Raw genomic sequence first — 26,208 nt, 5'->3', positions numbered from 1 at the left:
ATAAGCAACAAATGTTTCAAATTAAAGAATTCGCGAGCTGTGCTTGTGTCAGATCCACAATATAGTGTAAAAAACCCTTTTGTATTTGCACAATTAACATCTACCCTATAATATTTGGGTTCACAATACGAGTAGTCTATAACTCTAATCATAAAAATTTATATAAACTTAATTTTAAAAAAGAATTATACTATGTTATAATCTTTTTTACAATATGTAAATTAAGTAAAAAATAATATAAAATTTATAATATGTATAACATTTATAACAAAAAGGATTTTATAATGTGTTTAATAACCTTCCAAACACCTTTTACAATTTTTTTGTCATAATTTTAAAAAGTTATTTTTTACAAATAAATTATGATAAATAAACATAACCTTTTCTTTTTGTGCATAATCATATTATTTTTATAATATATAGTATGGACATATAAATAAATTATATACATACTTCTTGACCATAACTTTTTATAAATAAATATATTATAACACTTTTACAATATATAAATTATTTTTTATAATAAACTTTTGGTTAAAACTTTAAAAAAATTAGGATTTCAATAATATGTTTTTTTGTTAGAATTTTATAAAATACACATAAATTATTATTTTAATATATATTTTTAAAATTTATAATATAATATTTTTTATCATAATTATCCAAACACTCAGGTTCAGGCTTATAATATAAAAAAATATAACAGAAATTTATACAGAAATAAATTTTTTAAAATTAAATTTATACCTAACTCTGACCGTCCTCTTAATAATTAAAAACTCTTAAATTTTGAAAAGTGAATACTGACTAACATGATTACATCTAAATATTACCCAAATAAATTGTTATGTAATTGAATACTGAGCGTTGATTAAGGACGGATGCTGAGGATTTGTCCACGTTCGCAAGCACTGTGCCGTAAGCTAAACGGCTCATTACCGGTGGGACCGGTGCGTGTCTGGCGCCTATATCCGCTATTTTTGCACCTGCTATTGCCGGTTGCAAACGAACAGGAATGACGTGGTGATGAAAGTTCAAGTCGGTGCATGTGACATGGGAATGCTCGTTTTAACCTTTTCTTTTTGCCGGTTTTCTTTTTCTTCAATTGTTTATTGTAATAAAAAATGGATTGTCCTTCAAAGAATCTCGTCCCTTGATTTTGATTAAAATCATTGCTGAAATTTGGTAATTGACGGTGATGGAGGAGGACCACAGGTAATGTGCTACTCGTGAAGAGAATGATTACGATTGAGACTTGGGTATTGATCCTGATAAGATTGCGTTATATTCTCCTACTAATATATTTAATTACTTTTAATCTTTTATAAATGTTGTAATATTTATTTAGTAACATGATTACAAAATTAATATATAAAATAAAAATATTATGATAGTAAATTGTGTGAAATTTTATTGTTATAGATAATTTCTAACTTAATTTTAATTATTAATTATTTAATGTAGATTGTTAATTAATTTTAATTGTTGTGACTCGTAAATAAGTTATTGTAGCATTATTTAGTTTTTAAATATCTATTTCAATTTTAATAGTACATTTAATTTGTAAAAATAATGATAAACTTTTAAAATTTTGCTTTAAACTATTTTAAAATTTATAATAGTTTATTATGTAAAATGTAAGTTGAATTATTGAATATAAGCAAATTAAAAAGATTTATTATGAAAGTATAATTTGCAAAGCACCATTAAAAATTATATAGAAAGGACAAAGGGGTTTATTTTGAACTTTTCGCTCTACAAACACTTATTTTTCTTCCTTGCTATATGCCAAATTTTTATAGTGTGAACACATTATAAACTTAATAAGCTTGATTATATGAAATCCAAACTTAGGCTTATCGATTAAAGGTGTTTACCCCATCTCAAAACGTGAAATTGATCCTCTACATAACTTGTGTGGTTGTTTAGTAGCATGCTTGTATGGGTGTGAGTTATACTTAAATTCATTAAGTTAATCTATCTTCAAAATCTTATATAACAAATATATTATCACATATATAATGCCACGAATTCATCCATTTTCAAAATCTCACGAAATAAATATATTATCGCATATATAATGACATCTTATATAGCGTACTATCTCTAGCATAACTTGTATGGTAGTTTAGTAGAGTACTTGTGTGCGTGTGTGAGCTATACTTAAATTCATTAATTTCATCTATTTTCAAAATCTTATACAATAAATATATTATCACATTTGTAATACCACTAATAAAAAAACCAGTTAATGGAGTTAACGGTTCTTGTTTATGTCAATATTAAAATTTCAAAAATTGAAATGTATAAAAACAAAGAATTAAAAGGTACAGACTAAATTTATAATTTTACACATAATATAATATTAAAAATAAAATTTTACCAAATAAACTCACTGTTTGATAAAAAATAAAATTTAAAATATATGAAAGTTAAAACCCATCCATTCGAAAATTATAAAAAATAATAATAATTAGTTTGACCTATCAATTTAATATGGAACTGAGAGTAGGTGAGGGAATGGCGTGAAGTTACAAATTTCTTGATAACGACCAATCTAGTCTTTACCTTTTCTCAAATTTCTCCTACCGGTAACCTCACCATTAACGATGCAATCAAGTAGAACCGAACTTGAATATCATTAAACTCACACTCGAATTCGATTTAAAATTTAATATTTAATTTAAATTTGATTAAATATTTATTTTTAAATTTGAGTTTAGTTCAAAATATAATTAAGCTATTCGAACTCAAATAAGTTTATTTACTAATTTTTATAGTCGAGTTCAAACTCATCTTAATCATTAAGTTTAAATTAAATAATATAAAAATATGAAAATTTTGATAAAATTTATGAGTTGTTCGAGTCAAATATTATTAAACTCGAATTTGACTCGATTAATAGCTCGAGCTCGAGCACCCGAATCTAATTCAAAATTTTTGGAGTCAAATTCGAACACCACTGTTTCATTTACACTACTCAAAACTCGCCCAACAAAAAAAATGAAATATCGGAGTTTTAAAATTGTATATATAGGTGGAATTAAAATACATTTTATTTATTTATATTAATATTTGTTATGTTAGTATTATTAGCTTGTGTCAAGTTTCAACAATAACGGGAAAAGGGTTTGAACAATGAGCTCATTGGTCAGAAAAGGGTTTGAACAATGAGTTTCAATTATTCTCACTACCCATAAATTCGAAGTACAAGTAACATGATTTAAATTAGGTAAATATATTTTTAGATTAAATTGATAAAATATGTAAATATGAAGAATTAAATTTATTAAATTATTTAGAATTAAAATTAAATTGATAAAATATGTAAATATGGATAACTAAATGTATTATTATATCACTTAAAAAAAACCTTTTGTTATCAATTTAATTATTTGATTGTTGTTGTGTTTAGGGGTTTAAGAATTTGGAATTTGTTTTTTTTTCGTTTAAGAATTAGAAATTGAGAAAAAGAGTTAAAACAAATGTTTGAATTGTATTTCTTTCCGGTTTTTTCCTTTATTAACTGACCAAATTCGGTTAAACGGTCGGTTAATCAAATTTTTTCTGTCGAGGATCAGTTAATTATTTTTTGATTTTTTGGTTAACGGTTAATTCGGTTCGAAACCGGTCGATTAACCGATTTTTTTCGGTTTAACCGAAAAAATTAATAAATAAAATTATAATATATAAATAGGTCCACTATTCACCTAAACCCAATCCAAACCCAAGTATCCGACCCAACCCAATCATAAAAATTATAAATAATTTAATAAATAAAAATAAAATTCTAAAACTAAAACTAAAACTAAAACTAAAACTAAAGTCTAAAAGTCTAAACAAATAATTTAATAAATAAAAATAAAATTCAAAGACTTATGCAATGTTTTTAATTATGTAGTGATTCAATTCGGTTAATTTGGGTAATTCGGTTAATTTTTAACCAAAAATAAAAAACATATAATTTTCGGTTCGGTTAATTTTTTTTGAAAAAATTTCGGTTCGGTTAACGGTTAAAAATTTTGAAAGGTCGGTTAATTCGGTTAATGTTATTTCGGGTCAGTTAACCGACTGAACACTCCTAGCCAAGCCTCCTCGTCAATGGAAACTCTCATCTTGGCTTTACAGTAAGTGTAGTTGGATCTATCCAAAATGAGGGGTCTTGAAATTGAAAAATCTTCCATCCCGATCAAAAATCAACTGTAGGATCACCCGTCAAGTATGCTTTGGTATCGATTGAAAGTTGATTGATTTTTGCAGAGTATGTATAAGTTCGGATATATGGTAAGTTGAAATTGAAGCGAGTGACTATTTTAGATAAAATAGAGACGGAAGCAAAAAATTTATTTACTCAATTCAAAAATTTCTTATATTTGTGTGGTCTTGTAGAGATAGTTAATCCATTATACATAAGCATGTACAAGCTTTAATTTAGGCCCCACTTACTCACCTAATAACAACCTCACCCCTATACTCTAAATAAGATAACTCTCTCTCTAATACTTTCTTTTCAAAAGCTTAGATGTAAAATAAGCGACCCACTTGAATTTATTTAAAATATTCCACTCGCAATGATTGTTTAATTTCAAATCACAATGTACATACTCTAACCTAATACAAACCATACACATATAAAAGATGACTTATTAAGTTTTCAATGATCGAGATTTTCAGAATATTTTGTAAAGAAAAGGAAGTTAGGATTGCTTTCAAAGGCTTTGGCTTGATCTGATTTCAACATGTTTTAACATCACAGATGGCTAAAATCACTAATGAGATCCACAAAACTAACCTCCATAAAATTTGGGTAAAAAAGGTGCCAATTCAAATAACGCAAGTTGGTATCCAAAGTTTAGCCAAGTGACATTGTAGCTAAAAGATAAAATTGACACTAACAAATATAATTGGTCAAACATGTTTTATATAGACACTTGCAAAATAAATTCTAAGAGAATAATATAAAATTCGACAATAAAAATTCTATTTAATGAGGTTTAAATGAAATATAAATTTTTAAGGCAATAATAATATAAAATTCGATTGTAACTAAATAAATAAATTTTAATCTCTTAACATGAATTAAATATTCGGTTGTAACAATAATATAAAATTCGATGGTAACAATTTAATTTTTAAGGGAATAAGAAGTAATTAAAAACTTTTAAAATGAATTAAATATTCAATTTTATAAGTTGTATCTCTAAATAAATAAATTTTAATCTCTTTAAAAACTCTAATTTCTTCGTGAAGAACAATAATGGTAATTAGACCAACCATCTTGATGCTTTTAAGTCCTTGCCATGAAATCGTATTGTGTCTATTGCAATCTAAAGTGAGAATGAAATTGTATCCAGAAGGAAAAGAAATATTGATAAGCCCAAACCTGCTCAAATCAAGTTCTGTAAGTTCTTGATAGCTGAACTCAATCGCAAGGCAGCTTTGATAAACCAACACTTCTTATGAGCTTTGCACTCTCTAGTTGTCTGAGCAGCTAGCTCACATGTAGTAGGACACAATGTAACAGCTCTGACACCTTTGGTCGATGAGTGCTGATAGATTAAGAAAGCTAATCAGAAATCACGGGAGAATTTCATGCAATAATGATAAATATGTACTGCCTTTAGTTTCAGATACAAAAGGCAAGTTTTTTTTCCAGATCCAGTTGGAGCCGGCCCTTTGATCAAAGTAGATGCTGCAAACTCTGCAAATGAAGTTGCTACAAGTTGAAAGAAATTTTTAATTGAAAAAAAATTCACCACTAACTGCTTGATAAATCATGTAAAGGGAATATGCCAGTATCCCAGTAGTGTTGCAAAAATTTGAGTGATTCTTTTGGATAGACAGCCATAGCTAACCAAATTTAAGCATCTATTGTATTAATCGTAAAATGCATGTGAAATTCAGTTATCAGCTTTGCTTGGTGAAAGGAATATCTTTATGGGATCTTTTATGAGTGCATTTTTGCTCCTTAGTTTTATATATGTTTTGACAAGTCTGTCTCTTCCTGGGATTACAAAAGGTTCGTTCTTTGGAGAAATCTTTTGCATGCATGAGGGAGTGAGGCAAAGCCAAAGGTTTTATTTATACCAGTACCAGAGAGTATTGCCATCTGAACTAGACCAGAAGCTGCTAATTCAGCAACAGCAATCTGAAATGGCTTTGGCTCAATCCAAACAAGATATTGTACCATATTTTCTATAGGCAAGACCTTGAAGATGCTATCAGAAAATAATACCAACAACAATGGATTGGCCAATGGGGTATGACAGGTCTCTCACCATTCTAAAATCTACCTTGCATATGCCCTTTGTTGTGATTCTCCTAGATGGAGATGGATCCATACAATATAATATTGACATAGATATTGATATTCTGGCTTGTCTTTATGCCTGAGTTCGGGGCTGAACTCTCTCCTTCACAAAGTGATTCCTAGTTGACTTTCTTTCTCAAGAGTGTCGGATGGGAAACAGATCCTGATATCCTAGTTGACTTTTTTGTTTTCTTGTTCAGACATTCTTAAATTACGAATCACTCCTTTCACAAATTTTAAGGTCTGATTCGAGACTTGAGTGCAACCAAGGGTAGAGTAAATTCATAGTGCGGTGGTGGTTGCTTCTGCACTTGCTTTTTTCTTTTATCAAATTATTATATATTTATAATTTATTTTGGACATAATTATATTTTTATATCTTTTTTTTTGTTTTTATATTTATATTATCTTATGGAATTTAAAATTAATTGCATGGTGAAGGTGGGGGAAGATTTCCTTTCCCATCCAAGAAGATAGAGATGACTTTATTACTTTGTTCTTGACCGGAAAACTTCACATGTTCTTTTTCATCACTTATTCAAACGTTATTAACAACAAATAAATATATATATTTGGCTATTTTACCAAAATAATCTAAAAAAAAATATATTTACAAAAATAACTTAAATTAAAAACAATCACAAAAATAACCTGATATGAACAGTAAAATAGGGTTGTGGCCTGTCAATAGCCTGCACCACCTGATATTTTGGACCCATGATTGTCTGATATTTGTGTCAGATTTAAAAAAAAATAATTTTTTGGTTCTAGCCTGTCAATGGTCGGGATCAGTGTATTTTTTTTAAATCGTATCATACTGGTATACAGGGAAAAGAAAGAACAAAAAAAAAAATTTGGTACTGACCTGTCAATAGCCGGCACCACCTTTATATAAAAAAAATTTACATTTTGGGCTGTCATTTGCCGGCACTAGTATACGAAAAAATTCAAAAAAAATAATTTTTTGTGGTGGCCTGGCAATGGCCGGCACCAACTTTATGTAAATTTTTTTATATATATTTTGGGCTATCATTGGCCGGCACCAGTATACGAAAAAATTCAAAAGAAAAAAAAATTGGTGGTGGCCTGGCAATGGCCGGCACCACCTTTATGTAAAAAAAAATTACATTTTGGGTTGTCATTAGCCTACACCAGTATACGAAAAAAAATTTTAAATTTTTTTTTGTGGTGGCCTGGCAATGGCCGGCACCACCTTTATGTAAAAAAAATTTATATTTTGAGTTGTCATTGGCCGGCACCAGTATACGAAAAAAATTCAAAAAAAAATTTTTGTGGTAGCCTGGCAATTGCCGGCACCACCTTTATGTAGAATTTTTTTTTTTACATTTTGGGCTGTCATTGGCCGACATCAGTATACAAAAAAATTCAAAAAAAATTGGTGGTGGCCTGGCAATGGTTGGCATCACCTTTATGTAAAAAAAATTTACATTTTGGGCTGTCATTGGCCGGCACAAATATACGAAAAAATTCAAAAAAAAATTTGGTGGTAGCCTGGCAATGGCCGGCACTACCTTTATGTAAATTTTTTTTTACATTTTTGGCTATCATTGGCCGTCACCAGTATACGAAAAAATTCAAAAAAAATTTTTGTGGTGCCCTGGCAATGGCCGGCACCACCTTTATGTAAAAAAAAATCTACATTTTGGGTTATCATTGGCCGGCACCAGTATACGAAAAAATTCAAAAAAAAAAAATTTTGGTGGTGGCCAAGCAATGGATCTAAAATATTTATTTGTTTGAATATTAATTTAATGGATCTAAAATAATTATTTGTTTGAATACATGAATTCATAATATTTAAAAATAATAATTAAAATAAGTAATACTACACGACAAATTAAATTTACATACACAATAAAATACAATTATTCTACAATATTAATACAAAAATTATAAATTTCAAACAAAAATAATATGCACGATATTAAATTTAAACACCCAATTAACTACAAACAGAATGGTAAAATTAATACACAAATTTAATTTTCAAACTTTATATATTACAGATTAAATTATATTTACATATAAAAAATACAAACATTCTAAGAAATTATTACACAAAAATATAAAAATGAAACCATAAATCCTAAACAACTATTTTAAATTTACAGATATAAAAAAATACAAACATTCTTAAGAAAAAATACAATTATTTTCAATACTAGTTTCTTCACAATTAATCGTCTTCTGCTTGAATCAGGTTTACGTTACATCGGTACTAGTTGCTTCACAATTAATCGTCTTCTACTCTAAACCTTTTCTTCCTCAATTGTCCCATGAGGTCTCATGAGATACCTTTGCATGGAGACTCTACCAACTGGTTCCAATCAGAACCTAGTTGCGGAATAAACACTATTGCACCATAGATAATGTCCATCTGCATTGGACAACTTGATTAGCCCTCTATGGTGCAAATAATCATCCAACCCTTAATAGCATAACTTTTAGGGTGGACATGATAGTAAATAATTCAACTCCAATAAAATATGACAGTATATAATTTAACCCCGAAATTTGGTTGAACACTACAAAAAACTCCATATACAATCCACTCCAAAAAAAACTTATTTGATCATATACTACAAAATATTCTCATTTTGATGGCTCTCTCAAAATTTTTTTTCTTATTCCATTTACACTATCAAAACCAGAACCACTCACTATATATAAATTTTAATGCCGACCATTGACAGGCCAGCACCCGAAATTTTTTTTTTCCCGCAATGGCAGGCCACCACCAAAATTTTTTTTTAAAATTTTTTTATATACTGGTGTCGGCCAATGACAACCCAAAATGTAAAAAAAAATTACATAAACGTGGTGCCGGTCATTGCCATGCCACCACCAAAATTTTTTTTTTGAATTTTTTTGTATACTGGTGCCGGCCAATAACAGCCAAAATGTAAAAAAAAAAAATTCTCTTTTTTACATAAAGGCGGTGTTGACCATTGCCAGGCCACCAGCAAAAAAAAAATTAATTTTTTTCATATACTAGTTCCAGCCAATGACAGCCCAAAATATATAAAAAAATTTTACATAAAGGTGGTGCCGGCCATTGCCAGGCCACCACAAAAAAAATTAAATTTTTTCGTATACTGGTTCCGGCAAATGAGAGCCCAAAATGTAAAATTTTTTATATATAAAGGTGGTGCCAGCCATTGCCAGGCCACCACCAAAAAATAAAATTTTTTTGAATTTTTTCGTATACTGGTGTTGGCCAATGATAACCTAAAATGTAAAAAAAAAAATTTACATAAAGGTGGTGCCGGCCATTGATAGGCCAGCACCTAAATTTTTTTTCTTTTTTTTCCCTGTATAACAGTATGATACGATTTAAAAAAAATATACTGGTTTCGGCAATTGACAGGCCAGAACCAAAAAAATTATTATTTTTAAGTCTGACACAATTATCAGGCAATCATGGGCCCAAAATACCAGGTGGTGCCGGCCATTGACAGGCCACAACCCCATTTTACTGTTAATTTCAGGTTATTTTGGTGATTGTTTTTTAACCTGGGTTATTTTTGTAAATATAAATTTTTTAGATTATTTTGATAAAATAGCCTATATATTTCTTTAGTTATCTAAAAATTATATAAAATAATATTTTTGAAAAAGTACTCCCAACTTTCAAAATTTTCAAATATATTGTTCCTATAAAGAAATACATATGCTTTACGCCTGCAGCGAAGGCAGTCAGATGGCATGGAAGATGCGTTGATTTCTCATCTCCGTCGATTGTGTTTACGAGGCTAGTTGGTCACGGTTAACTATGTCAATCGTACGGCCAACAAGACGGCTGATGCAATGGCCGAAGAGTTGCTCCTGATACATGGACAGCCCAGCTATACGAAGTACCGTCAGGTGATTTTCTTCAGTCGGTGGAACCGGATAGGGCCTATGGGTTGCTTAGCAAGGAATAGTTGATTGTGTGCTGGGTTTGCCTTGGTTTTTGTGCACCAAAATAAAAAGGCTATTTTACCCCTTTTTAACTCAAAAAATTTAATATTTATAAAAATAATCCTGATTCAAAAACATTCACCAAAATGATCTGAAATGAACAGTAAAATTTAGTTATGGGAAATAGATAGCCGACACCACTTTTTTTTTCTATTAGAAAATATTTTTTTGGGTTTTGAACACTAGATGATCGGCACCATATATATATATTAAAATTTTTTGGGTGCTGGCACACTGATGGCCGGCACCCTTTTATTTGATTAAAAAAAATTTGGGGAAGTGGTGCCGGTAAACAAAGGGCCAAAATCACCCAACAAAAAAATTTTGGGAATATTGCAACAGAACCCCTCCTTGTTTCTCCATCTTTTTTATTTCCCAAGTTTAATTACATATTTTATATTTTAAAACAATATTGAACTACTTATAATGTTTTTTTAATTATTATTACATCACTCACGTTATTTTTAAATTTAAAAATTAATTTAAAATATATTGAACTACATATTTTATAAATATATTACTCGTTATTTTTTAAAATAAAAACAATAATTTAACAATGTTTATTTGAATTATTATAAAAGATGAAAATCATTAAAGCAGATTTTAATTTATCAAAAAACATATAATTTAATTGTGCATATTAAATTTAAATTAATTTTAAATTAACTACTTTTGATTTGAAAATTAACTAGCTTAGTATCATTTATTGTCATTTTGCATACTGTATTTAGCATTTTAATATATTTTCACAATTATAAAATTTAATATTAAAATTAATAAATAGTTTTAAAATACTTTCGTTTGAAGTTCTTAAATAATATATTAAAATAAGATAACTTTAACAACTTTTTATCAAAACCACCTCCAAAAAATTATCATTACATTTAAAAATAAATATAATTTTTTAGGCTTAATTTATTATTTATACTTGAGTTTAACAACAATCAAGTTATATTTAACAAAATAAAAACAAAACTTTTAAAAAAAATCATGAAAATTCAAATATGATGGGAAAATTCAATCATGAAAATTTTAAATTTTATAAAATATGTAGTTCAATATATTTTAAATTAATTTTTAAATTAATAATAATGTAAGTGATGCAATAATAATTAAAAAATATGATAAGTAGTTCAATATTGTTTTAAAATATAAAATATGTAATTAAACTTGAGAAATATAAAAAGATGGGAAAATAATGAGGGTTATGTTGTAATATTCCCAATTTTTTTGTTGGGTGATTTTGGCCATTTGTTGGTCATCAGTGTGTCAACACCCTAAAATTTTTTTTAAAAAAAATACATGGTGCCAGCTATCTAGTTTCCAAAACCCCAAAAATTATTTTTTTAATAGAAAAAAAAGTAGTGTCGGCCATCTATTTCCCATAACCCAATTTTACTGTTCATTTCAGGTCATTTTGGTGAATGTTTTTGAACTAGGGTTGGGTCAAATGGATAAAATAGCCAAATAAAAACGAGATTTTACTATCATTTCATTAACCAACCCAACGACTGATAAAATTAAAAGCCTTTTCAAGATATTAGATGCCATTGAAGACAAGGTTAAGAAAATCATCTAAAATTTGAATTTGAATGAAATTATTTGTAATTATATAAGATATATTTGGGTAACTATTCGGTGAGTCTTATCAAATTTAATGTAATTGAATTCAATCCAATTATACGTGTTTGGAATGGATATAATAAAAAATTTTCTTATATTATAAATTTAAAAAAATTATATTATAAAAGTAATTTGTATATTTTATACAGTTATATTATTTAAATCTTAAAATATTCTCCAGTTTTGACTAAAAAATTTATTATAAAAAAGATTTTCATGTTATAAAAATATTATAATATATTTATTTATAATAAAAATTATGATCAAGTATGGATATAACCAACTTATATATTATAAAAATAATATATTTATTCATAAAAAATGTTATAATTTTTTTATCATAACTTATTTATAAAAAAATTATGAAAAAAATTATATTATTTATAGTTATAAAAAGTTTTGGACAATATATAAAACTTTTTTTTATAAAGGTTATATATTATAAATTTTATATTATTTTTAACTTAATTTATGTATTGTAAAAAAAAGAATAAAACCTAGCATAAGACTCTCTAAATTAAGTTTATATGAGTTTTTATAATTAAAACTAACTATTTGGTCTGTGAACCCAAATATTATAAGGTAAATGCTAATTATGCAAATAGAAAAGGTTGTCTTGCATCATATCATAGGATATAATACCATTTGAGACAATGGTGTCATATACAAGCACCATCGACAGCTAGTGAATTATTTAATTTGAAACATTCAAAACTTCGAAATGTGATTGAGAGAACATTTGTTGTCCTAAAAAATATTTCTCATATTAACATCACCTTAGTATAACATAAACAGCCCAGGTTGGATCGTATAGCATGTTGCATATTTCATAACCTCAATCATAGATGAAATTGAGATGACCCGTACTTCAAAGAGTACATGAAAGAATGAGATCTTGATCATCTTATTAATGCAAACTCAAATTCAAATGATAATTAACTCAGTCAACGACCAACAAATGATAATAAAGAGCATATGTTAAATATTAAAGGGAAAATAACCCAACAAATACACATTAGAACAATTGGATAAAATTGCATATAATGTTTATTTTTCTTGCTATTTTTATCAATAATCGTATTATCAACTTCATCAACTACTTTTTTAGACTAACATAATACATATGATGATTTGATTTTAATTTGTTACTTGATTAGAATTGTTTTTATCATACCAATAATTTTTATAGTAATCAATATTTTAAAAAAATATAAATTATGTAATTGTGTAATTACAATTTATAATACCAAACATGACATGAGAAATTATGATATAATTACACTTTGTCAGCCAAACACGTCTAGGGAATTACAATTCTTTGGAATAAGAGTATAATTACTACCCTAGTAATTACACTTTTATTCAATTTCTATATGTTGTCCAAACAAACCCTTAAATTTGATGCCACAAATACAAGTTCCTATTGTTTCCAATTGTAACATCCTGATTTTGGGTCTAGTTAGAACAGTGGTTTCGGGACCACAAATCCGATGAGAAAAAAATTTATTTTATTATATTTTTAAGGTCTACGATTTCACAAAATGATTTCGTGAAAATTTCGTTTGAAAATTTCGGCGTTTGGGCACCCAATTTAGTCCAAAGGACTAAATTATAAAAAGTGCAAAAGTTGAGTTCTACATGTTAGTGGTGTCCAATTGTTATTAAATTTTAAATTGGAGGTCCTTATATGATAATTATACCATTGGTTAATTTGGTAAACAAAATGGACATGGTTAGACATGTTTCCAAAGTTTTTCATTAAGGGCATTTTGGTCATTTAGTTATTAAAATGAATTAAAAATAAAATTAAAAGCCAATTTTTGTCCATCTTCAACCCCATGGCCGAATTTCACAAGGGGAAACCATGGCAATGGTTTTTCAAGCTTCCAAGCTCGATTTTAAGTCTGTTCTAGCCCCGTTTTTAATGTTCTTTACGTTTTTGGAATCCCGATAGCTTAATTTAGCTTATTCTAGCAATAGTTTAACCTAGGGTTCATATTTGGAAAAATACCCATAGGTGAAATATGTTTATTTTGATGTTTTATGGTAGAATATAAAGCTATAAATTATGTTAAACAACTTTTGCTAGTCGATTTTAAGTGAAAACGAGTCTATTGACATAATCGGCAAAAATACCTAATGTTCATAAGTAAGTGTTAGAGTAAGAATTTGATGTTGTCATAGAAGGGAAAAATGTTCAGCATGTTATAAAACATAAGAATAAGAGATGAAGTTTAATTTCTAAGCTTTGGGGAAAAAGTGTAATTATGTAAAAGTTTAGGGGAAAAATCATAATTTTATAAAAGTTAGAGTCGAGGACTGTTTTGATGAATGTGGGTATTAAATATGCTAAATTTTCAAGTATAGATCACGAAGAATGAAATTTGAAGCTAAACTGGGGAAAGAAAAAGATTGAGGACTAAAGTGTTAGATTTGATCACATTTTTGTACTGAGGTAAGTTTATGGTAAATAACTACAATATTTTGATAATTATTATTAATGCTGTTATTTTCCAGCAATTATATATTTATTTCATGAATTTATTTAATGTTGACTCAAGTATGATACGATAGAGAATTAGTATTAAAAAGTCCCGTTGAAACTTTTGGAATGTATTGGATACAAATGTCATGACATTTGGGTGATGAGATCCCATGTAAGACCATGTTTGAGATATGACATTGGCATCATTGAGACTATGAGAGATCCCATGTAAGACCATGTCTGGGATATGGCGTTGGCACCGAGATGAGAGGTCCCCCGTAAGACCATGTCTGGGACATGGCATGGGCACCGATATGAGAACTCCCATGTAAGACTATATCTGGGATATGGCATTGGCAGTACAGGAAACATCCCATGTAAGACTATATCTGGGATATAGCTTTGGCATGTTATATTCAGACAAGAGACCCGAGTATCCTTAGTATTCCAAGTGATTCAACGGGCTAGAAAATGAATTAAGTTACATGAAAGTTCAAGCAAAAGCATGATAACTAGATTCAGGTGAGTTATAAAGGATTGAAAATGTCTCAGTTATCAGTTGAGAAAAGAAATTTCAGCAACGAATGAGTAAGTTAAGCAAGCAAGTAAGTAAACGAGTAAGAGAGTAAGTAAAGAAGAAAGTAAAAATCTTAATGCTTAATGAAAATTTATGAATATAATTGTTTATGATAAATGTTGTTATTTATTTACTTGTAAACTTACTAAGCTTTATGCTTACTTCTTTTATTTCTTTTTCTTTCATATAGTATTATCAAGCATAGTTAGGATCTTGAAGACGTCGGAGGGCGTTCACACTATCAACCACCACAACTCGGTATTTTAAGACGATAAATGTTTCGAGTTATGGCATGTATAGGGACTTAGTCATTTCGATTGTATATTCTTAAAATATGACCAAAAGATTATATGTAAATATTTGATGATGAATAGTTATTAAAATGATTAAGTATGAAGGTGTTTGTTGTTATAAATGTCTAGGTGCTAAATTATGCATAGAAATCATGAACAAGTAAAAATTGGTAGTAAATCAGTTTTGAGACAGCAATAGTGACGTGATTTTGAAAAATCACTAAGGATAGTATAAAATGAATTAGAGAGTGGATGAGATATAGAATTAAAGTTTATTGAGTCTATTTTCATAGAAAAATAACGGTGTAGACAAAGAAATTATGTATTCTGAGATATTTGCATTTTAGTTAGACAAGGTCAAAGTGGTTTTCGGAATTCCCTGTTCTGACTTTGGAAAATCATTAAAAATTGTACAAAAATAGTTATGAGTTTTAATTTATATGTCTAGATTCCTTAATGAGTCTATTTTCTGTAGAAACAAGTGAAAACACCATATGAATGGTGAGTTTGAATGGGCGGTGCGTTTACCTGCAGTTAGTGTAAAAACAGCGGTGGCGGTGAGATTAGACACTGTAGCGATACTGTAGCGTGAGACAAAAAGTAAACTAAATGCATCACACCGCACCCAATCGCCTATCCAAACCCACCCGAAGTCTGTACAATGAGATAATTAAATTTTAGTGACAAGAGGTCAGGACAGTTGATCAGTGAAACAGGGGAGACTTTAACTAATAAACTGTACTAATTGGCTGAACTAAAAATTCTGAAAAATTTATGGTAAAAATATATATGAGTCTAGTTTCAGGGAAAATTTACGGATCTAAATTTTGAGTTTCGTAGCTCGAGTTATAATTAATTTAGTAACTGCTGCGCAGGTGGACAGATTTGTTGTGAATAGTGAAATTATTTCAAAAGTAAAATTTTATGCCCTGGACTTTTAAGTTAAGTCAAGTAACGCCTCATGCTCGACTCCGGCAACGGTCTCAGGTAAGGGGTGTTACACCAATAACTCGTGGATGCATCTTTACCTTAATGACAAGGAAGTCATAAAAAAATTAAACTCGTATTTAAGTTTTCAAATTTATTTGCCTTGACTTGTATGGAGCGGTCAAAGGCGAAGCCAGAATTTTTTAAGGGCTGAGATTAGATTATATTTTTGTATGAAAGCTAAAATGCAGTTCCACCCTTGTATTAACTTATATCTTTATGGTTTTCAAAATGACTAAATTGAAATTCTAGCATTTTAGGGGTAAACTATAATTTTACCATTTATTAATTTAAGATTTTAAAAATTTGGGGGGACTAAAGTAGCAATATTCCATTTTAAAGGGGTTAGAGAGGTTGAATATTTGCCACAACTTCTTTCAAGTGGTGGTCATTTTGGTTATATACGTAATTGGAAGGAGAATGAAATTGTCAAGGAGAAACTTGTGTTTCCTGCTCGTTCTAAGAAGTGAAAGCAACATTAGTATTTTCCTTGTGTTTTATTTATATCAGTACTAATATTGTCTTAAATTTTATTTTTTTCTCTAGGCTTAGACGAGGAAGGTATGATAGGCACCGAAGATCCTATCGTTGATGCTATTGTTCCTACTATTTTGGAAAAGAGGGGTTTTATTCCCGCGAAGCCTCTTCGAGCTCCCTAGGCTCCTTTTACGTTGAAAAAGAAGTCCATTTCGTGTCCTTCCATTAAGAGGGGAGGGGATGGGATAATAAAGGAGTCCTCTATTATATGAGGAGATGTTGTGTGGAAGGCCCCCTTTAGTGGTGAAATGGGGGGTAGTTCAACTAAAATCCTTTTCGTTGGTGAAGGGTGTTCTACTCATATTGCGAGAGGCTATGAGAAAAGTGTTATTAACCTTGTTACTCCTCCTACCACTATTTCTGTATAAGCGGTGGCTATTGGTTTATAAGATTCTTTCGAGGCTCTACATAGTAAGCAATCTTTTATTCCCATAATCTTATTAAAGCCCTTGGGGTGGTCATAATGTGATGTTTGTGCATAAGTTTTGAAGATCTCTTTAAGGGAATAAGGGTTGTTGTTGAGATATTTATGCGGACTGTCATAGATTTGCATGAGTCATCCAATATTGCTAAGGCTGATAAGGATAAGGCTCTAGTTGTAGTGGGGAAGTGGAAGGCTGCTAAGAAGAAAGTTAGGGATGATGTCAAGTTTTAGTGGGACCAAATAGAGAAATACAATACTGAATGATACACAACTCAAGCAACTTTAGCTTGGAAGAAGGAGAAGTTGAAAGTGAAGCAGTAGGCCCATACCCTTACCAAGTCCCGGATTGAGGAGAATGTTGTCAATGCCTCAGACTTGGGCATGAGGAAGGCCATCTTGGGGATGCAACTACACCATGAGCCCATCTACATGTATAGCCTGGACCTTAATCCCCTTGAAAGTATTATAAGCTACAAGGGGAAGGACATTAGGTTCAATATTTCAATCCTGATGACCCCAAGTGGGATAAGTATTCGAAGAGAATGAGGCCCTTGTGTGTATCTAATATCTTTTAGAGGGAGGGTACAAAGGCTTAAGATGATGCATCGAGTAGGGAAATCAAAATATCGAATGGTGATGAGGATCCTCTTAGTAATAAGCCTGTCGAGGGTGTTGACAATGGCTTTTATATTGTAATATATTTTTCATAGTAATAAAAATTTTTACTTTTCTCTTAGTACATTGGATTTATTACTTTGTTGTTTCTACTACGGATGGTATGCAAGACAGTTGTATAACTACTTTACGTTATAAAGTTATAATCATATATTCAGAAATTATCAATACTTCAACTCTTGGTTTTTTTAATATGTGAGTAACCACAACAATTTGTATTAAGTATTGGGAATCTCAGTCTGGCACTTTGGTAGGTCGTTTACTTTATATAAAATTTTTTTAGATTATTAGAAATGTAAAATGGAAAAGATTCAAGCTGACTGTTGGTAATAAAATGTAAGGGATACGATCTATTCATTGAAACATAAGAAATGTGTAATACATGTTAGTCACTAGCAATTTATAGTGATCGAAGGGTTCACGAAGAGGTCTAAATATTGAAGATATGTCTCACCTTCACTGAGATCCCAAAGGGTTCATTAAAGGGCCAAGATATTGAAGATATGCCTTACCTCCGTTGAGAGCCCAAAAGGTTCACAGAGGGTCCCGAATGTTACGAAAAGTAATAATATGACCTTACTCCCAGAGACACCAGTTGTTGATACTTGATATGACAAGGGATGAGGATAATGCAAGGTAAGGAAAATGTCAAGACGGGTAATGGAGGTCAGTTCTCCTATAGCGGTTGAGAGTTGGGACAAGGACAAGAGGACAGACTGATTGGGAAAACGAGTGTTCAAAGTAACTTTAGGATGCCAAAAGGTCGATCCTTTGTTCATCGTTCTCAAGTTATTTATAAGAGAGGTCCACTTGTCTACAGGTATGATGTGTCAAGATATACATTCAATCCGATTAAATGAGTAATGGATAATTATTGGCACATATCATGGGACTCTATCAGTACGAGGTAGTTAAGCCTAAATAAACTTCTTATTGCCTTAGGTTTGTGTTCACATTAGGATAACGTTCACCCTTAAGCCCGGGTGGTTGGTTCCATTTGAGGTAGGATGGATGGTCATGCTTAGAAAGTCAATGCAGAGTCAACGATGCCTTTTAGGCTAATACATTTCCCTTTGACGAAAGGGATATAACAAATTTTATAGTGCAAAATTTAGACCTCTAACAAATACATTTACAGTTTGTGTGTCGAATAAATAAGAAAAGTATAAGAATTAGACCTTAATTTGTCAACATTTTTTCTCCAAAATTATGGATGTGATTTTGATTCAATAAATTGAAACTTAAACTATAGATAATGGAAATAAAAACAAGGGTAAACTACACCCATGGTCACTTTTGTTCACCTTTGGTTACATTTTAGTCACTTATATTTAAAATGTTACGTTTTAGTCACTTACGTTATAGTATTGTAACATTTTAGTAACTAAGCCGTTAATTGCCGTTAACGGTGTAACGATAAGCTGACGTGACACGCTAAATCATCATTTCAAATAAAAAATTTAGGTTAAATTATACAATTGATCCCCATATTTTTTTCATTTTAAGCAATTTAATTTTTTTCTTTTATATTCTTTAAACTTTCCTTCTTTTTTCATTTTTTTCATTCTCTTCTGTTTCTCTCTCTGTTTTCCTACCTTCTCCATTTTTGTTTGCAGTTCGTGGTTTGGGTTCGATGTTTAGGGTTTGAAGTTAGGGTTCAGGTTCATGGTTTAAGTTCGGGTCCAGGGTTCAAGGTTTAAGATTTTGGATCCAATGTTCAATGTTCAGAGTAAAAAAAATTACCAATATTATGTGTTAATGACATAGAAAAAGATTATTGAAATGTAATTAAAAAATAAAAAAGGGACCATGGATGATGTGGTAGGAATGATTCATAAAATAATTTCTCTATATATATCAATCACATTATATGTTTTGATAATACGTGTTCTTTTTAATATAATGCCACCTAAAGTTACTCATAGTCCCTTCCCAACTCACAAACTCGAACCCACATTCTCTTGCATTGGCGACAATGTTAATGTCAATCCAATTTAAGTATATACTTACTATATTTATATTTACAATATTTAAGTATTTTATTAAGTTGGTGTTATATTTAATCAAATCGCCAATTTAATTATGAAATTACAAAAATACCTATTCTTTTCTATTATAATTAATGTTGTTATGATAATATTTTTGTCTTTTTATAATTTTATAACATTTTTAAATAAAACCATTATAGATATAAAGATCATGTGTGTGTTCAATTATATTAAAATACAAAATTATTATTAAAGATCATGTGTGTGTTCAATTATATTAAAGTACAAATTTATTATCACTCCACCTATATTTATTATTGAATAAATTTTTAAAAAATTTAACATACAATATTTTCTTTTATTAGGTCTAACAAAATTTAATTTGAATAATTAATTTTAAAAATTATTATAGATTATATATTTGAAATTGAGTACTTTGGTTCAGTTGGTCGTTTCCCTTAAAAAACAAAAGCATCAATCAGCATCCAATCATGAATGCTTGGTTTGGTAGCCACTGAGTAAACCACACCTTCATTTATCCTGCAAACCACTGTCCCAAACCATAGCCTGGATGTTACCACACTGAACCAACATCCCACCTAGATGCCCAAAACACATCCCTAATCCATCAATCTAAAAGCAAATAAAAAAACCACTTTCAGTCATTGGATTCATTCAGCCATCCGTGCAAATATATATCTATAGACAGAAATATAATAAAGAAGATGAGCAGTGACCAACACTGTCTACAATACCTTCTTCATTTTCTACCCACAACCAAAGTCACCTATTCCCAGACGCAAATAACACCCACATGCTTTCAGAAAATGACAAATAACCATACTGCAAATCTTTCATTCTCCAAACTCTAGACCTTCATGTAAGTATATAACTCAAAACATCAAAGAAACTCGTGTAGATAAAGACAGACAGGATAAACGAGAAATCTCTGGAATCTTTAAAGAAGAAGGAAAGGTTTTTTTTTTTTTTGTGTGTGTGCGCGTGAAAATGAAGGTGTCGTCGAAACCCATATCGAGCCCCTGTCGGGGAGAGAAGTATCCGCCACAATTGATGCGTTTTCTGAGAAGCAACGTTGGAAGTAGAAGCAGGGGAAGGTCACGTTCCAGCCCCATGTTTGTTAGAAGAAAGCACACCCCCATCGAAACCCAAGAGCCTTCTTCGCCTAAAGTCACTTGCATGGGTCAGGTTCGGGTCAGACGCTCCAAACAAACCGCTCCACCAGGTGCTCCTATTTGTCGCAGCAGCCGCTGTAAATGGATCACTAATGCTCTTTTTTGCCATAATTTCCCTGGGAAAGTCAAGGCCAAGCCTTTTGTTAAACCCTCTTGGGAGAAATGGGGGACTTTTTTCCTTATGGGCTCTTGCAGAAAACCCCAAACTAGAGAAGATTCATCGAAATATGGGAACAAAATGGAAGGAAGTGAAGAGGAAGAGGAAGCTAAGATATTTGCATCTTCTTCTTGTTCATCACCACCAAAAAATGCTTTGATTTTAACACGTTGTCGATCAGCTCCGTACAGGTCTTCTTCTTTAGCTTTTAGATTTTGGGGGTCACCTTTAGCCAACCATGAAACAAATGAAGAAGCAGAGGTAGCGAAGAGAGGATTTGAAGACGAAGAAGAGAAAGAGTCGATTTGTAGAAATTCGGAAACTGAAGAAAAGCCCGGTTTGTGCAGCAAAATTGAAGAGAAAGAAATAGAAGAAACTGAGAGAAGTCAAGAACCGAAAACAGAGCAGCAGGGAAATGTAGGGCCTGTAGTTCTCACAAGATGTAAATCAGAACCGGCTAGAAATGTTGCAAGGCTCGATCCTGAAATGAGATTGTGGAAGAAGAGAACGTTGGGTTTCACATGATTCATTCCATTTTCATTTAATTAAATTTCTGACTCATGTTACGTCAACAGCTAGAGCTTTGAGAGAGAGTCTCTATGGGATCTTAGATTAATATAAACCAAGAAAACGGAAATATGTAGAGTGTTAAATCAAATCAATGATAAGGTTTATGTCTTCTTAATTTTTATTTGTAATGTCAATGGTGAAAGCTTAGTCAAGTGATTATTAATTTGTAATTGATAAGTGGATCAACCTACTAATAGAAGAAAATTAGGACCACTCTTTCTTTTTCAGATTGGATAAGAATCATGGGGATGATTTTTTTTTTCAAAGAGAAAAGAAAATAGTTTGGGTTTAAATGGGATTAAATTCTGATTTCAAACCTTGGTTGGGGCATACCTAATGGATCCAACTTTTGCACTTGTCACATTGTTAAGCTTTTTCAGGGCCCAGATGCTGTTCTTCACTCATTTAGTAAACAATCAAATTGTTTCAATTCTACTCTTTTCACTTGAGTGGAAGGACTTTTATCAAATTAAATTCGAATTTTAGGATCGGAGAATAAACAAAAATATTTATGATTATATAAAAAAATTACTTAAATACAAATTGTGGTGATTTGTTACGTGAGTTATTACATCAATACCATTATATTTTTAGTAATTTAAACAACTATTTTATTCAACAAAAGACAATTTATCTAAATTTTGAACATTTGAAATCAAGGTGATCAAAAAAAATTAAACCAAAGTAACAAAATAGGCAAACATTGGGGTTTATATATATATTTCTTCCACTTTTTAGTAAGGAAGTATTTAAACTAATAAGACTATGAAAGCATCTTCAGAAAGTGGCATAGGGAGAAAAAAAAATCCAAGTCATTGATCTTTGTGAACAATGATGATTTTGCTTGTGGATTGAATGGATGGTGATTGAAGATGCTTGAAATTTTCAATGTATGGTAACCTTAAAGAATGGGAAAAAAAAATCATCAGCAACAGCATGCGCGCTGACTTACATATATTGAGATTATACCAAATATGAGGGTTATGAGAGAAAAATGAAGCCCCAAATTCCTGATGGAATGAAACTAGGGAAGGCAGGAGATTTTGGTGTCCGAATCTATCTGATACATCAGGTATTGGAAGAACAGGCTTTTTCCCTTTACAACCAAACATCTGCAGTGGTCAGAATCAGATTCTGATCCAAGATTACATCCAGTATCTGGCCCAAAAGATTTTGTCTGGTTTCCCTGTCTAGGGTCAACCTCTAGATTGTAAAACTGCTCAAACTGGAGCCTAATTCCTGTTTTCTTCTGCTTCTTGTTTTTTAGTTTTTTCAAAACGCGACAGAGATTAATGTCCCAACTTTAACAGCAACCAAAAAAAACCCGATGAATCTTAGTCCAGACATAACCAAAATGAAGACTTATATACTCACTTGATAACTAATTAGATCTGCAGTTTTGCTTCCAATCACAGTAAATATTGCTAAATTTACTGATGCAGCTTTTTAAAATTTCCATCTGTGTATCAGATAGGCTTTCCAAATATGAAATGGCTTAACAGTGACTAAGGAAACAAAAATAGAAAGAGATGGTGTGAAGAATGAGAAATCCAGTTAAGTAGAGAAAGCTTCATCACTCCTACACGACCATTCTTCCCACCCAGCCATTTCCTCAAACGCTAGGATTTCAAGAGATCCAAATGGTTTAGTCGAAGCTTGTCCGTTACTGTAGAACTCCTCACCAACAATTACAACTCCGCTAAATCCAGAAATGGAGAGAGATTTCAAAGATGATAACTGGCCAAGCGACGGCAAAGATATGCAAAATTTGCAGTCTTGCAACTTCAAAAATACCATATTTGAGAAGGAAAAGTGCCCCACCCATTTTGGAAATCTCGTGCCTTTGTAACTTTCAATAAGTATATGCTTCAAGTTTGTATTAGGCTCCAATTGTTCCAATACTTCTCTATCATGCTTTGAGTCACCATCAATATCATCATATTCATCCCATGTCAACTTCAACTCCTTAAGATTAAACTTATCTTTCAAATTGGCATCTTTGGCATCCCTGGCATATACAACATTTTTCAGTCTTGAAATGGCAAGTCTTCCCCGTAAATGCTTGAGCTTTCCCAACTCATTAATGCTTGAACCAGTTTCATCATCTAAAACAAAATCTGTTAAGATTCGAATATCTTTCAACTTACCCATCCCTTCTGGCATCCTAGTTAACTTTGTTCCCCTAATATCAAGATAAAGCATGTTGATCAATCTCCCCATGTCTCTCGGCAACTCAACAAGGTCACTGCATCCATGCAATGTCAATGCTTGCAAATTATACAATGTACACAGAGAATTTGGCAACCTTCTGATCGAAGTTTTTGAGAGATTCAAATTTCGTAGATGCTTCAAACTACCAATATCTTTCGGCAATTCATTGATATTTTTATACCCAGCTAAAGAAAGCACTCGTAAGCTTGATTTCATCAACAAATCATGCATTAGCACATTGCTAACATATGGCCAACCAGAAGAAGACTTCACATTTAGAAAGGTACGCAGACGTTTTGCTTCAGGTAAACTTTGAAATTTTTGTCGCACATCATATTCTTCTTGGACATTAGATAAATGACCAGTCCTTTTAGTTATTTCACAAGAACCATTACTACCTTCCAATCTGTAAATAAACTTTCCAGCGACAGATGTAGCCAAGTCACTGATTAGATCATGCATGACAAATCTAGATTCCTTTGCATTCAATTGCTGAAAAAATGACCTCAATCTCATATCTTCAAAATAGTCATCACCTCGTTCTTCCAGATCGCCATTGTCATTTGAAAGCTCTAAAAGACCTTCAGCCATCCATAATTGAATTAATTCTTCCTTCTCAAATTCCTAATCTTTAGGGAAAATTGAACAATAAGCAAAACATCGCTTTAAATGTGAAGGAAGTTAATAATAACTCAATTTCAACGCTGGAAGAATATCAGTTGATAGGTGTGGAAGAATATCAGTTGATAGGTCCCAAAAATTGCTATGTAATATTTTGTTCCATTTAGCAGCGTCTAGATTACAACGCAGAAGACCTCCAAGAGATTTTGCAGCCAAAGGGAGGCCGTCACATCTTTTGACAATTGCTTTACCGATTGCCATCAGATCTGGATGCTTGCCTGGGTTTGTACCAACGAATGCATGCTTTGCAAATAGCTCCCAACAGTCATCATTTGATAAGGTCTGTAGAGGATAACTTTGACCAGTCTTCATAATGGCGGCAACATTTTCGTGACGTGTTGTTACAATAATCTTGCTGTTTTGTGCCCCAAAACTGAAATGAATTCTGAGCTATGGCATGCATCTACCTAACAATGTTGTGAGGATATTGACGGTTTCAAATACCCTAAGCCCATGCTCGGTACATTTGGTGCAAAACAGAAAAGCTCTGTTTTTAATTTGGTGGATGAAAGAATTTTTTTTTTCAATGAAAATATAGAAGTTATTATATCAAGTTCTCATATGGAAAATTTCTCTTGGATTTGATAAAAAAAATTAAAAATCCAAAGATTGGACTTTTTTTTTTTGGTAAAAATTTCATTTATAAAATTTAACTTTAAATTATATTTGTTATACTCACCTAAGATAATAAATTTAAAGTCCAAAGAAAAAGCGACCTAAAAAGCTCAAACGCCATATGCTCTTAGCCAACACTTATCAAAGCTTTACACCTAGTACTAACAAATGTTTGGAGCAAAACAGAAAGCAAGGTAGTGGACCTAAAGTCCTTCAGCATGACCTAATTGGGTTAAAGATGCCTCAACCAATTAAGAAATGACCATGCACTCTCATGCAAAGGGACAACTTACCGAATACCCAAGGGAATGGAGGACATGCTCAGATATAAAGAAAGCAGTTTAGCAGTCTCCTATTGAATCATTCTACCACTCTACCACTATGCTATCTGCTTTCTGGCTCTCATCCTCTTCAGTCACTTTTATTGGCTTAAGCATCAAAAAGCATCATGAAGGACAGTTCCAACGCCCTCATAGTTCACCTTATGCTTGCAAATCCAAATCCAATTATGTTCCAAAGAGATGTAAACAATATTGTTTGTAGTTCTTTTGACAAAGACTTACGAATTTGGTATCTCTGTTCGAAATCCAACATGAGTGCGATTTTTATTTTGCATGTTTTCTTTGATGATTCAAATTAGTTCCACCATTATCCTCCTCCTCCACTTGCAACTCTTCATTAATTTTTTATTCCATTTGAGCCAGCTTTTCTCACACCAATACCATTTAATATATCTATATGGCTTACTCAATCGTTACCACTATTTTTGTGGTATCCTATCTATTGGATACCTACAATCTTTGACTTTTCAAAGATGAATAGTGGCAGAAAGTTGGCACCGAAAGGCACCGAAAGTAGAAAGTAAGATTAGTTGGCATGGGATAATTGCAATTTTGGTCCC

General features: G+C 31.0%; 3 protein-coding genes across 3 annotated transcripts; 1 reads left to right on the top strand and 2 right to left on the bottom strand.

Annotated features, from left to right (window-relative positions):
- The first annotated feature begins 20,332 nt into the window (after positions 1-20,332).
- LOC107891114 (uncharacterized) lies at positions 20,333-21,952 on the top strand. Its single transcript, XM_016815767.2, has one exon. It carries the CDS (start codon positions 20,889-20,891, stop codon positions 21,753-21,755), a length of 867 nt encoding a protein of 288 aa, XP_016671256.1. The 5' UTR covers positions 20,333-20,888; the 3' UTR covers positions 21,756-21,952.
- Positions 21,953-22,667: 715 nt separating this feature from the next.
- Positions 22,668-24,602, bottom strand: LOC107892506 (putative disease resistance RPP13-like protein 1). Its single transcript, XM_016817581.2, has one exon. The coding sequence runs from the start codon at positions 24,600-24,602 to the stop codon at positions 23,355-23,357; it is 1,248 nt and encodes a 415-aa protein (XP_016673070.1). The 3' UTR covers positions 22,668-23,354.
- Positions 24,603-24,692: 90 nt separating this feature from the next.
- On the bottom strand, positions 24,693-25,004 carry LOC107892507 (putative disease resistance protein RGA1). The gene has a single exon (XM_016817582.1). The coding sequence runs from the start codon at positions 25,002-25,004 to the stop codon at positions 24,693-24,695; it is 312 nt and encodes a 103-aa protein (XP_016673071.1).
- Positions 25,005-26,208: the final 1,204 nt, after the last annotated feature.

Source organism: Gossypium hirsutum, chromosome D09 (assembly GCF_007990345.1).
Source record: "Gossypium hirsutum isolate 1008001.06 chromosome D09, Gossypium_hirsutum_v2.1, whole genome shotgun sequence".
Lineage (NCBI taxonomy): Eukaryota > Viridiplantae > Streptophyta > Magnoliopsida > Malvales > Malvaceae > Gossypium > Gossypium hirsutum.
This window is presented reverse-complemented; position numbering and strand designations above follow the sequence as displayed.

What these genes read in the sequence shown, in the direction of transcription:
- LOC107892507 (XM_016817582.1), bottom strand. Translation starts at nt 25,004, where the DNA reads ATGAAGACTGGTCAAAGTTATCCTCTACAGACCTTATCAAATGATGAC.
- LOC107892506 (XM_016817581.2), bottom strand. Translation starts at nt 24,602, where the DNA reads ATGGCTGAAGGTCTTTTAGAGCTTTCAAATGACAATGGCGATCTGGAA.
- LOC107891114 (XM_016815767.2), top strand. Translation starts at nt 20,889, where the DNA reads ATGAAGGTGTCGTCGAAACCCATATCGAGCCCCTGTCGGGGAGAGAAG.